The 14,305-nt window shown below is 42.2% G+C and overlaps 1 protein-coding gene across 3 annotated transcripts in view; it reads right to left on the reverse strand.

Moving 5' to 3' along the window:
- lancl1 (LanC antibiotic synthetase component C-like 1 (bacterial)) overlaps window positions 1-13,268 on the reverse strand; it is a 42,659-nt gene extending 29,391 nt beyond the window's left edge. The window contains exons 1-4 of one of the 3 annotated variants that reach the window (XM_078551654.1): window positions 13,059-13,268; window positions 8,773-8,890; window positions 4,717-4,924; window positions 2,308-2,455 (exon numbers count right to left, since the gene is read on the reverse strand). In XM_078551654.1, the coding sequence (XP_078407780.1) occupies window positions 2,308-2,455; window positions 4,717-4,924; window positions 8,773-8,890; window positions 13,059-13,142 (558 nt within the window). In that variant the 5' untranslated portion in view covers window positions 13,143-13,268. The remainder of the gene's footprint in view (window positions 1-2,307; window positions 2,456-4,716; window positions 4,925-8,772; window positions 8,891-13,058) is intronic. The other 2 variants (XM_078551652.1, XM_078551653.1) reach the window with 2 other exon arrangements.
- Between the last annotated feature and the right edge of the window lie 1,037 nt (window positions 13,269-14,305).

Raw genomic sequence — 14,305 nt, forward strand, 5'->3', positions numbered from 1 at the left:
AGTGTTAATGACCTGAAATCTGCTGCCCATGTGGGTGGTGGAAGTGGAAACAATGATTTCAAAAGGAAATTGAAGGAAATTAACCTGCAGGGCTATGGGGGTCTGGGGGAAGAGTGGGACTGACTGGACTGTTCCGTCCAATGGCCTCTTCTATGCTGTAAAATGACCATCACCAAGAGTGCCTTGGTAGCACTATGACTGTGCGTATAGGCTGAGTTCTGAAGAAGGTATCTGATACTCTGGGTAGGTGTTGAGAACACCCAACAAAGGAAGAAACCTTACTTGACCTCACTCTCACCTGTCGCAGATGCATTTGTCCAGGGCAGCATTGGTGAGAGCGAACACCACAGTCTTTGTGGAGCAAAGTCCCTTCTTCATACTGAGGACATGCTCCATCAATTTGTGTGGCACTGCCACTGTGCTAAATAGGGTAGATACAGATCAAACCTAGCAATTAAAAACTGAGCATCCATGAGGCAGTATGGGACATCAGCAGCAACAGAACTGCAGTCAACCACAATCTATAATTCTGAAGAGTTATAGGGACTCGAAACATTAACTCTGTTTCTCTCTCCACAGATGCTGTCAGACCTGCTGAGTTTTTCCAGAATTTTCTGTTATTTCAGATTTCCAGCATCCGCAGTATTTTGCTTTTAACAACCTCATGGCCCGGCATATCCCTCACTCTACCATTACCATAAAACCAAGGGACCAACCCTGGTTCAACATGGAGCGTACAAGAGCATGCCAGAAGCAGCAGCAGGCATACCTAAAAATGAGATGTTGACCTGGAGAAGCTACAGCACAGGATGCTATAGACAGGTCTAAGTGATCCCACAACTAGTGGATCAGATCAAAGCTCTGCTGTCTTGCAACATCCAGTCGTGAATGGTGGTGGGCAATTAAACAACTAACCGGAGGAGGCTGCTCCTCAAACATTTCCATTCACAATGATGGCAGAACCCAGTATGTCAGTACAAAAGAAAAGGCTAAAGCATATATAACTATCTTCAGCCAGAAATGTTGAGAAGGTTGATCTATCTCGGCCTCCTCCTGAGGTCCCCAGCATCACTGATGATACTTTTCAGCCAATTCGATTCACTCCATGTGACATCAAGAATGGCTGAAGGCACTGGGTAGGGCAAAGGCTATGGGCCCTGGCAACATCCCAGCTGCAGTACTGAAGGCTTGTGTTCCAAAACTAGCCGCGCCTCTAGCCAAGCTTATCCAGTATATCTACAACACAGGTACCTACCCAACAATTGGGAAAATTGCCCAAGTATGTCCTGCCCGCAAAAAGCAGGACAAATTCAATTCAGCCAATTGCAGCCCCATCAGTCCGCTCTCAATCATCAGCAGAGTGGAAGCAGTCATCGGCAGTGCTATCAAATGGTGCTTATTCAACAATAACCTGCTGACTGATGCTCACTTTGGGTTCGGTTAGGGCCGCTTGACTCGAGACCTCATTACAGCCTTGTTCCAAACAGCCGATGTAGAGGCCAAGCTGGGTGACTAACAGTTTAGCGTAATTTATTGACTCTTGCTGGAAGATGGATGCTGGGTGTTTAAATTATTGACCATGGATGTGATATATCCCACAATTAAATATCATAAGATCATAAGAAATAGGAACAGAAGAAGGTCACTCAACATTCATTGTTCATGAAGAATAATCTCCAAAGGGAAAAAGCAGAAGATTGTTAGGTTCAGAAGAGAAGGAATAAAGAAAAAAATCTGAATTAGGTTTTTTTGCAGAAATCCATATTTGGCAGAGTATAAAAGATGTCTTTAAATACCTGGGGCCAGTGGATGAGAAACTCTTCATCCTGGTGTCTATCAACAAACCTTCAGTGATTGTACATACAAATGGATTTTCAAGACCCCAACGTTGCAATGCTGGTAAGCATACCCAATAGGTGTTCTACAAAGTAATAGATGGCCAAGGAAATAATTCTAGTCATGTTCTGTAACTTCTATCTATTTCCAAACATGACATTATTTCCTTGACAATCCATTACTTTGTAGAGCACCTATTTAGGAATGCTTTGCCTGAAGGTGACCAGCACTTCATCAAGGCAACGGGGGCGGGGGGGAGGGGCACGATTCACAAGTTGAACAATATGGAGAACATCTGACATAACAGCTCAGTTTTTAAATTTATTAATAGATGTTATATATTGAAAGCGATTTGTACCTTACACAATAAGTTTACAAGGATTCCATTTTTAGAAAGCATGTTGAGAAAATAATTAAAATATTACAGAATAACCATTTAAATCAAAAAGAGAAGAGAGAGAGAGATACTACCTGTTTCATATACTGCAATGGTATTTTCTCATTGCCAAACTGGTCATTAACAAATAATAATGCATATAGGTAGCCCATCCGACCATAGAGCATCTCATCTGGCAATCTTGAATTCAGCTTCACTACAGACTGATGTAATCGGAGAAGCCTGTAAGAAATCCATTTCAAAAACAAACATTTTCAAATTAGAATTTAAAAACAGGGTTTTGGACCTTAGAAAACACCAAATCAAAATTAAACTTCCTCCTCTTGCAGCTTAGTAAGTGTGGCACCTTTCTTAAATACGTATTTTACACTTCTTTTTCAAATTGTTGCTCATTGAACCATTGTATTATTCAAATAAACAGATCAGAAGAACGTACAATTTTCTGAGAGGAGGAAAGTAAAATCATGCTGCTTTATTAGAAGTTTGAAAACATGGGAATAAAATGTCTTCCCCCTGCTGAACGGTGATTAAGAGTGGGATCCTTGCCTAATATCCTTATGGGTTTTGGGGCCAGCTGAAGTGTCCCATTTGCTGCTCCAGCTGAAATCCACAAACTCAGCAAACACTGGGAATCAAATTTGAGCTTCTGTTCAATCTGTATAATAAACTTTCCAAGTTCAGAGAAACCCGCTACTGGGCTCCAGAGAAGAGTAAACAGAAACTAACAAGGGAGATTTTTATTTATTGGTCAGCATTATATATTGATGGGGTGGGGGAAGTTGGAAGGAAGTACTTCAGACTGAAAAGAATCCCTTACTCTCTCCTTTAATAGTGCTAATGATTGAGTTGTTCCAAATTTCAAATGGACAAAAGTGCAATGACCGAGCAGGTAGTGTGTAGAAGACCGAAGTTAATGACGTCGAATTGATGTTTCTCAGAAACTAAAGTCAGCTATGACGCTTTATTAAATTAGAAAGCTTTGAACAATTCACATTGCACCACTGCTATGAAAGATTAACCAAAGAATATACAACTATGCAATAGTTATAACTGAACTGTCAACATGTGAATAGATTAAAATCAAATAAGAACCTCATTTTTTTTAATTCCAGCCTTAAATTCATCAAAAGCAATTTACAAAATATATTTTGGAAGAGGCAAATGTTGGATAATATGCAATATACAACATTAAGAAGTCGTCTTGATGACAAAGTATTACAAAATGATGAGAACTTTACCTATTAATACCCCCATAGCTTTTTCCCATCCTAAGGAAAGTTCTCAATAGCAACCAGTCCAAGCACATACCTTGCCTAGAGGGTGGTTTATGAAGCGACATTGGAGAATGTTTGGGAGCAAGTCACCTATTTGTCCTGTCTATAACGGCAAGGTTCCAAAGAAGAGGTACATCTAAAATAAATTTTCCCTTCCAATGGAGAAACAACAACTTGTATTTATATCACAACTATAATGCAGTAATGTATAATGTCTTCTTGAGTTTCTGCCTGAAGGCAGGTCTGACCCACAGTGCCACGACCTCCACCACAGGTACATCAAGAAGGCAAGTCCCAAACCCACCATAGTTGGAACAAGGCTCAAATCCTGTGCTGTTGACACCAATTTGATTCATACTGGCCATCCAGCCAACTAAGCCAACCACAAGGAGTCTGAGTTGTTGTGGCAACATGCACTTTTACATATATGTCATAGTCTGGAGCTATGGATGCTGATGATAGGGGATCCAATTTCTTTCTAACATGCAGTTGACCAGGAATTTCTTTGGCTCATACTGCCTGTCATTTGCATGTGTTGGAAGGGCTAACAAGTTGATAATGTTTGGCTGCATTATGAACGCACCTTCCTTGATCATCAAGTCTTGGAGTGGGTCTTGAACCCAGGGCTTCTGATTCAGGGGCAGGGTCGCTACCTACTGGGCCCCAAGGCCTCACAGGAGGCTAATCAAACAAAATTTGGCATTGAGTTACATAAGGAGATATTAGAACATGTTACCAAAAGCTTGGTCAAAAAGGTAGGTTTTAAAGAGCACCTTCAAGGAGGGTAGAGAGATATAGGGACAGTGTTCCAGAGCTTAGGGCCTAGGCAGCTGAAGGCACAGCTGTCCTACAGTGGAGTGGTGAAAACGAGGGATATGCAAGGGGTCAGAACTGGAGGAGCACAGAAATCTTGGTTGTAGATCTGGAGGAGATCAGGAGAGGTCAAGGCCTTGGATAGATTTGAAAACAAGGATGAGAATTTAAAAAAAGGTATTGCTGGACCAGGAGCCTAGCTGAACACTGAGATGATGGTGAATGGGATTTGCTGTGAATTAGGATCCAGACAGTGGAGTTTGGGATGAGTTCAAGTTTACAGAGTGTGGAAGACAGGACCCATAGGGCCCACAGCAGCACAGGCATCTTGGTAGGCTGTAGGAGGTAGGGTAAAAAAAGACAAAAATACAAATGTAGTTAGATCAAGTTACTTACTGATTGATATAACTATCCGATTCTTGAGTTTGTCGCAACTTATGGTGCACAACTGCAGCTACAGCCAGCGGGCCTGCATCACCACAGAGGAAAGTCACTACTCGCCCAGTAAGACATTTCAGACTTTTATTTACATACTGTAGAGCTTTCTGCAGGAAGGACTGATCTCCATAAATATTGTGTAGATGCAGATACAGTAAAGCAATCCCTGAAGGAATACAAAAGCATTGTTACAGACCCGAGACATTTCCACCTTAAAATGAAGAGGTAAAAGCTAAGAGTAAGGAACCTTTCTTTTATAAAGAAATAATATGCTATTTGCATTTACCCTTATTAAGCCACAGGCAAGAGATCTTGTTTGGGTATAATCAGGCTCCCTGGGCCACCCACAAGACCATTTGCTTGTTTCCTTGTTTGATACACAAAAATACATCAAACTACAAACCTCCTGCAGCTTGGACCCAACATCAATCTAGACTGACTGAAAATATTTGGAGCTGGTTTTCTCCTTCCTTGTCTTTATGACTCAGCTACTCGCTAAATAAACTTTGAGCCATCTTGCGACTACCATTAAAAAAACGAGCAGTTATAACGTGTCTTTCATGATCACCAGATGTCTCGAAGTGCTTTACAACCAATGAAGCACTTCTTGAAGTGTAATCACGGTTGTACCATAAAAAATGTGACAGCCAATTTGCATACAACAAGCTCCCACAAACGGCAATGTGATAATGACCAGATTTTTTTATTGTGGTGATGTTTAAGGAACAAATATTAGCCTTGCTCTTCTTCGTGGGATCTTTCACATCAATCTGAGGGGGCAATCATTTGACATTGCAGCACACCATCTGTATTGCACTGTAGTGTTAGCCTTGATTTTGTGCACAAAAACTGGAGTGGAACTTGAACTTGGAACCTTGTGACTCAGGGGTGGCCAACTGAACCATGGCTGACATTTTTGTATTTTAAATTATTATAACCTTAATGCCACACCATAAAGAAAAAGTTATGTATTGCTAGCCTAAGGAAACTGGAAGTTTGCAATTTAGAAACTCATTCAATTGCTGTTATTTGTATTAAATGATAATGTACTTGCACCATGAGCAGTCAAACCACAACATCACAAAATGCTGACACTACAGCTGGGCACACTAGCTTTACTTACCATTGAAAACTATTCCTTAATAGCTAAGTAGCAGCTGTTATGCACAATAGATTTACAAAAGACAACTTTAGTTGGTAGCACTCTTGCCTCTGAGTCAGAAGGTCATGGATTCAAGTCTTACTCTAAGTACTTAAAAACATAATCTAGATTAACAGTCCCAGTGGCATACGAGGGAGTGCTGTCTTTCAGATGATGAGATGTTAAGTTGAAGCCCCATCTGCCTTCTCAGGTGGACGTAAAACAAACTGTGATATTATTTGAAGAACAAGGGACTCCCTTGGTTCTGGTCAACATTAATTTCTCAAACAGCAAGATTAATATCAGATTATATGATCAATTATCTCATTGCTATTTCTGAGACCTTTCCTCCTCCTCAAACTGTGTGCCATGTCACAATGCCACATGCCACAATTATAAGTAACCATACTTCAAAATATTTACTTTGATGTAAAATGCTTTGGCATACCCTGATGTCATGAAAAATGCTATATCAAAGCAAGTTCCTGCTTTCTATGGCTCAGAACTGTGACTTCCTCAGCAATGGAGGGGGAAATAAATCAGTCATGGGGTCTATTCCTGATCCTGGCTAGAAAGCAGAAGTTTGCAAACTGAGGTCAGAACCTGCTGCCCATCACTCTAAATCACTAATTGGCTACTAAAACAAGTTGCTGGAGAATGACCAACATCCATGGAACTGTACTCCAACAAAAGTCAGCACCTCCTGGTGAGGAGATGGGGAAAAATATAGCAAGAAAAATGCATACTTTTTTACAAAGGTGACACTTTATAAACAACCTGATTGACCTTAGTTGTTTAAGTAACCATAAAACATAGAGAAGGTTCAGTGAAATATTATTCAAGATTAAAACTATTGAATCCTATTGAATCTAGTTTTGCTTGAGAATTCAACTAACTTTAGAACTAGGGAACATAGGCTAAAGTTGCTGAATGACCAGGTATACTTGTTTATAGGGCATATCATTTCAAAGTTTGCAAATGACATGAGAAGCAAATATGGTTTACAATGGAGGAGGATAGTACAGACATCAGGACATAGACTGATGAAATAGGCAGAGAAATTGCAGATTAAATTTCATGTGGGGAAGTGTGACATGATTCATTTTGAATGAAAGGGGGGAAATATAAACTAACTAGGACAATTCCAATGAAGGTAGAGGAACAGAGAGACGTGGGGGCTTAGGTACACAATTCTTTAACGGTGGCAGGACAAGTCGATAAAACATCCAGAAAAAGAATATGGGGTCCTTGGCGTTATATATATAAAATTATATATATATATAGGACAAAATCAAGGTGGTTATGATATACCTCTATAAGTAAAATCTCAGCTGAAGTATTGTGTCCAATTTTGGACATCACACTTTGGAAGGATGTCAAGGCCTTGGAGAGGGTGAACTAGAGATTCACAAGTATGATAGCAGGGATGAGGGACTGACGTGACGTGTTGGGAGCTAATAATCAAACAAATGCACTTAGAAGCTAAAATGAAGAATTGTATCCATAGAATAATAGTGTTTGTTGCATTCTGCATTCCATCTACTTTAATAGATGCTTTATGCTTTTATTATAAGCTATAATTTAGAGTTTTCATGTCCATTACCATTATGTTCTGTAATAATAGGTTTGGAATAGTGAGTGAATAAAACACTAGCTAAGTTAAATCCTTTAGTGTTTCTGCTTGTGCATTGAACCCAATCTGTTCTGCTGGTAACAAACAAATGCTAATCTAGAAAACTGGAATTAAATTAGTACTGTAAATCATTTTAACAATCTGGATACTCAAAGTCATCTCTTGAAAGCTATAAATCTAGTATGTAACCAGTTTAGTCAATGGCTATTAATTAATGTCATCACAAACAAATTCCAAGGTTATCAAAAATGCAGATTATGCAATAAGGACAAATCATCTGCCATTCTGCCACAAGCTTTGAGATTATCTGAAATTTTTCATAAATAAAAATGCCAAAAACAGTTATCAACATTAGACCAGGCTGCACTATCTTCCAACGTGTTCCCTCAAGCCTAGCCAAATCTCGAAGCCATCCTTACCAATGTAATTGTGTTTATATGGAAAAGTACCAGTAGGAGCAATCAATAATAACTAAAAATCTCATAATCAGCAACTCCTGTGAAACATCTATGCAAACAGCAACTAAGTCAAACAAAATTTCTGTGTTCCTAAATGAACGTATTGCTTCTGAAAATCAATTCTGGAAAGTTTCCACTATCAAGTTGAATTCTGCACACAACATTCTGGTGACGTGCACTGACATCTAACTGTTTCCTGTGCACTCTAGCTGAGCAGTCAGTCAATCAGCAACCACCCTACATTTCTTTCCCCATATTTTATCCTTTTCGTTGGGGTAGAATTCCACAGGCACTTTCATGTTATGCAAATATTCGTTCTTCACAGGTGAGAATTGACAGACTTCACAGTGTGGGGCCATCAGTGCATAGCCAAATCTCTGCTTTAGTCGTTTTCTCAAATTCTATGCTTTAACCTGCTTTTAGTTAGAAACATAACCAGCACTTCTCGAGCATGTAAGCCAGCTGCCTAATATGTTTTGCATTTTGGTTCTGCCTGAATTCCTAATTATTTTACATGTTTAAAATTCACAAACCCCAGTTTGTGAATCCTTCAGGTGTACGAATAATTTATTTAGACCAATTTTTACCATTTAGAAAGTTCAAATGGGTCACCTTAAAGTTTTCTTTTCAATCAGAACACGTCCAACTTTTATCATTTTTAAATCACGAAGTAATGACCTAAAACAAACAATTTTCAGAATTTAAATATACAAACTTTAATCTTGAGATAGTTTCTGGGTGTGCACAGTAGCTGTTTTTCAGTTTTGCAGCGTAAATAGTACCTGCCCATCCAGTGTAGCTGGTGCAGTCTGTTTCATCAGCTTTTATCAACCCATTTTCCATATGTTGCAGTAATTCACTGATTTTGCTCTGCAGTTGCTGAATGTAGTCACTGGTTAACTGTAAAAGATTAAGAAAGTTATATTTTTCTGCTTCCACTGTTAAGATCATTTAGAATGAGAAAAAGGCCATTCTGGGCCCTTAGTGCATGTCCACTCATAAAACCTGTTCAGACCAAGTTCACAGCTTAAGTGAACATTTTCTATAAAGGTTCAAGGCTTTAACGGTAATGGTAGTCCTCGATAGTTGAACAAACTGCTGACACATGCTGTCACAAATCAACATTCACTTGAGGAAGGTATCAGGGTACAAAGTATTCATTTTGAATAGAAATTAATTTTGTATGAAATGAATAACTTTACCTCAAAATATTTACAAAATGCAACTTTGCCTCAAGTTTTCAGGTGCAAGTGACATGAAAACAACCCTGCATGTCACAAACAATCCAACACAGATCACATGCCAATGCTCTATACTCCAGAGCCCTCACATTCAGAATACTAGACATTCTTGCTGGTTTATTGGAGAAGGCTTCATGGACGTCACTGGTAGCTAACTTTTTTTTTAAAGGATATGCAATCTTGAGTCCAAAATTTGTTGGGAAATAACTGCAAGCTAACTTCAACTTCAATTCTTATCAACCCATTTTTACCCTCCATCAATCAACATTAACTTTGTTATAAGCAAAACTGTTCTTGTTCTACAAATAACTTTTCAAAGACCAATTGGGTTAACGAAAATCTGCAGCACATGAAAGCATACAAGACGCTGCAGGCTGAACAATGTAATCAATTCTATTTTATGATGTTGCAAAACAGGTGATTGGACAATGAGCACTGTAGTAACATGTAGACTCTGGAGCATTATCCAAGTCTTTAGTACTTTGGAAGCAGTGTCAGGTTGCATGGAGGTGAAGTTCATCTGTTAGAACATAAACAGAAAGATGTGCAACAACAGTCTCAAACCAGTTCCATCATTGTAGGGCCACTGAACTACAGACTTAACTTACTGAAGGTCAGGAAGCAGTTAATTCCTTTCCCCAGAAGTCCTCAACATTTACTCCAGACCGAATGAAGCCTTCTGGCTTAAAATCAAACCTGGGCAAGGATACCTACTGCTGATTAACAACTACCACCCTCCCTCAGTTCATGAATCAGCACCAAGGGTAGCAAAGGCAAAAAATTTACTCTGGGTGAGGATCTTCAACATCCATCCCCAAGACTAGCTCGCCAATACCACCACGGAAATTACAGACTTGGTTTGCAGCAGATGGTGAGAGAAGCAATATGAGGGAATAACCTATATTACCCTGTCATAACCAATTTATCTGTTGCAGATCAGTCTGTCCATGACAGTACTGGTAGGAGTGAGCAACACACAGTCCTCATTGAGAGCAAGCACTATTTTCACACCAAGGACAAGCTCCACCCTGTCATACAGTACTTTCGCCATGCTGAATGGGATAGATTCGAAACAGATGCAGCAGTTCAAAGTTGAGCATCCATGAGGCACTGTGGGCCATCAGCTGCAGGAGAACTGTATTCCACCACAAACTCTGACCTTATATAACCCTCACCACAATCCGGGTTCATTAAGTGTAAAGAATATCCTGAAGCAGCACCAGGCTTACTTGAAAATAAGATGCCAACCTGGTGAAACTACATGCATGCTATACAGAAGAACAGTATGTTATAGACTGAGTTAAATAGTTCCATAATCATTGGACCGGGTCAAAGATCTCCAAGCCTGCCACCCCCAGTTGTGAACTGTGCTGGACAATAAAGCAACTAAACAGACGTGCCATGAACATTCCCAATGTAAACGTTGGTGGAGGCCAGTACAGGAGAGCAAGAAAAGACAGAAGTATCTGCAACCTCTTCAGCCTTAAGTGCCAAGTAATTGATCCCCTTTGGCTTCCTCCCTAGGTCCTAACTATCATAGATGTCAGTACTCAGCAATATCAGATCCACTCCAAATGATAACAAGAAATGGTTGAGTGCAGAGGCTATGAGCCCAGACAAAATTCTGGTGTGTTCCATAACTATCTCCTCTACTAAAACTATTCCAGTGCACCTTCAACAGTCACATCTACCCACCGATATGGAAAACTGCCCAGGTATGTTCTGTCCACAAACTAGCAAATCTAATCTACTTCCAATGATAAATTCAGTAATGGAAGGAGTTATAAACAATGTTACTCAAGGGTACTTGCTTGGTTTGATCTCTGCCTGGTCCATTTAACTTCAGACCTGACAGACTTAGTTCAAACATGGACACAGAAGCTGAATTCCAGAGTTGAAAGCGACTGTCCCTGACATCCAAGGCAGCATTCAACCCACTGTAACGCCAAAGAGGCCCAGTAAAATTGGAGTTCAGAGGGAAAATCCAGTGCCTGGATTATCTGACAATGAAAAATGGTTCTTCGAAGCCAAGGACATTGCTGCGGAGTTCCCTAGGCCTAACTATCATTAGCTGCTTCATCAATGACAACCCCTTCATCTGCCAGTGAGTTACCATTTTTTTTCTCAAAATTTGTTAGGTCGCTTTTGGCGCGAGGAAGTGTTTCCTAATATTTGCTGGGCTGACATGATAGTTTTAGAGTTGGAGTTGGTTTGAGGAAGTTAGTTTGAGGGAGTGTTTTCCAGGCATCAGTTTGGGAGATGAATATTCTTTTAGGAACAATGGCTTAAAGGGGAAGATCTGTGAATATTCTCAACGAAGTCTGGTCATTTCTTAAATAAGAAGCCATTATGAGTTAGGGCAAGAAACAATCACAGGAGGATGGAACAGAAGTCCTTTGTGGTGATTAAGAGTAAGGGGTTAGTGTTCAAAAGTGGTAAGATAAAGGCATTAGTTTTAATGACTAATCCTGGGCATTCAGAAATTAGGAGAAGCTGATGTTAGAAAGAAAGAAACTGCAGGACTTTCTGGAAGGGAAATAGAAAACTGGAGGTTTCAGGCCATGCCTGTTCTGATAAAGAAATGGATCTTGCAGATGCATAGAACATGAATTACAATTTAGAGGGAGGAACATCTAAATTGGAGCATGCAAAGCTGGCAGAGAACCAAGCAGGCATCACAGTTAGAGGGACTCCTAGGAATGAGGTAGCCTAGCAGATACAAAAACTCATGAAACCTGGTGGTGGTGTTCTGAAGATCCCTCAGCTCCCAAAAGTTGAAAAGGGGATTTGGGACCAGGGAGTAAGGCTGCCGTCCCCTTCCACATCCCTTTACCTTCTCCCAGAGCCCTGAGCCCACATGGTTTGAGAGAAAAGGCCTGACACGACCCCACACCCAGATGATTAATATCCCCCGCCCCGGACAGTTAATACCACACACCCCCACCCCAGACAGTTAATACCACACCCCCCCACCCCCGGACAGTTAATACCACACCCCCCCACCCCCGGACAGTTAATACCACAGCCCCCCCACCCCCGGACAGTTAATACCACAGCCCCCCACCCCCGGACAGTTAATACCACACCCCCCCACCCCCGGACAGTTAATACCACACACCCCCACCCCGGACAGTTAATACCACACCCCCCCACGCCCCACCCCCGGACAGTTAATACCATACACCCCCACCCCCGGACAGTTAATACCACACCCCCCCACGCCCCACCCCCGGACAGTTAATACCACACCCCCCCACCCCCGGACAGTTAATACCACACCCCCCCACCCCGGACAGTTAATACCACACCCCCCCACCTCGGACAGTTAATACCACACCCCCCCACCCCCGGACAGTTAATACCACACCCCCCCACGCCCCACCCCCGGACAGTTAATACCACACACCCCCACGCCCCACCCCCGGACAGTTAATACCACACACCCCCACGCCCCACCCCCGGACAGTTAATACCACACCCCCCCACGCCCCACCCCCGGACAGTTAATACCACACACCCCCACGCCCCACCCCCGGACAGTTAATACCACACACCCCCACGCCCCACCCCCGGACAGTTAATACCACACACCCCCACGCCCCACCCCCGGACAGTTAATACCACCAACGCCCCCCACCCCCGGACAGTTAATACCACACCCCCTCCCCCACTCCAGCACCCACCCTCCGGGACAACTTAGTGTCCTCCCCTCACTCTGGAGACAGTTTATCCCACCCCCGCCCTCGATTCCGGGGCCAGGTAGTGTCACCCCTCCCGCTAGTCGCTCCTATTCCGGGTCTCCCTACCCCTCAGGCTCTCGCACTTACATTCCCGCCTGAATCAAAAAGCCGCTCAGTGGAAGCCGGTCCTTCGTAGTCCGGGAAAGGGTTTTTGAAGGCTCGAGACTCCATCCCTTCACCAGGTTGTCGCCTTCAGCACGTTCAGCTCACCCACAGCCCGGGATCGCGGCAGGAACCAGGCCTCAATGTTCCGTAACCACAGCAACCATTGAAGCTGTCAATCACAAATAGACAACCCCTTTCTGACGATCACGGACCCCGCCTCCCCTGTCAACCACAGATAGACACGCCCATTCTGTCAATCACAGGCTCCGCCCCTGCCAATCACAAGTAGACACGACAAAAACAGAATTACCTGGAAAAACTCAGCAGGTCTGGCAGCATCGGCGGAGAAGAAATCAGTGATAAAAACAAAAAGCTACTGCGGATGCTGGAAATCCAAAACAAAAACAGAATTACCTGGAAAAACTCAGCAGGTCAAGTAGACACGCCCTCTTCTGTCAATCACAGGCCCTGCACCTCATGTCAATCATAAATAGACACTCCCCTTCTGTCAATCACAGACCTAGTCCCTCCTGACAAGTGAAAGTGGGGGAATATTTAGGGGACAGTGATCATTATAGCATAAGGTTTAGGATGATGGGGGGAAGTGACGTTGGCAGTTGATTATTCTTACTCTGGATTGACCACAGAGCAGACTTCAATGGGGCAAGAATGGAGCTGGGCCGGATGGACTGAAAGCAAAGGTTGGCGGGAAAAATAGTAATTGAACAATGGTCGACCTTCAAAGAGGAGAAGGTTTGGGCACAGTCAAGGTATGTTGCCTCAAAAGGGAAGGGCAGGACAACGAAATCCAGAGCTCCCTGGATGACAAAGGAGATAGAAATTAAGTTAAAGAAGAAATAGTGTGCTTATGACAGGTGTCAGACAGCAAATACAATTGAGAACCAAAAGATAAAAACAAAAAGCTAAAAGCTACTGCGGATGCTGGAAATCTAAAACAAAAACAGAATTACCTGGAAAAACTCAGCAGGTCCGGCAGCATCGGTGGAGAAGAAATCAGTTAACGTTTCGAGCCTTCACGGCCCTTCGGCAGAACTGAAGCATAGTTAGGAGAGGGGAGAAATATAAGCTGGTTTAAGGTGGGGGGGGCGGGGGGAGAGAGAAGTTGAGGGTGTGGTGATTGTGGAGATAAGCAGTGATAGGAGCAGATAATCAAAAGATGTCACAGACAAAAGGATCAAAGAGGTGTTGAAGGTGGTGATATTTGTCTA

This window comes from Cetorhinus maximus, chromosome 11, assembly GCF_964194155.1.
Source record: "Cetorhinus maximus chromosome 11, sCetMax3.hap1.1, whole genome shotgun sequence".
Classification (NCBI taxonomy): domain Eukaryota; kingdom Metazoa; phylum Chordata; class Chondrichthyes; order Lamniformes; family Cetorhinidae; genus Cetorhinus; species Cetorhinus maximus.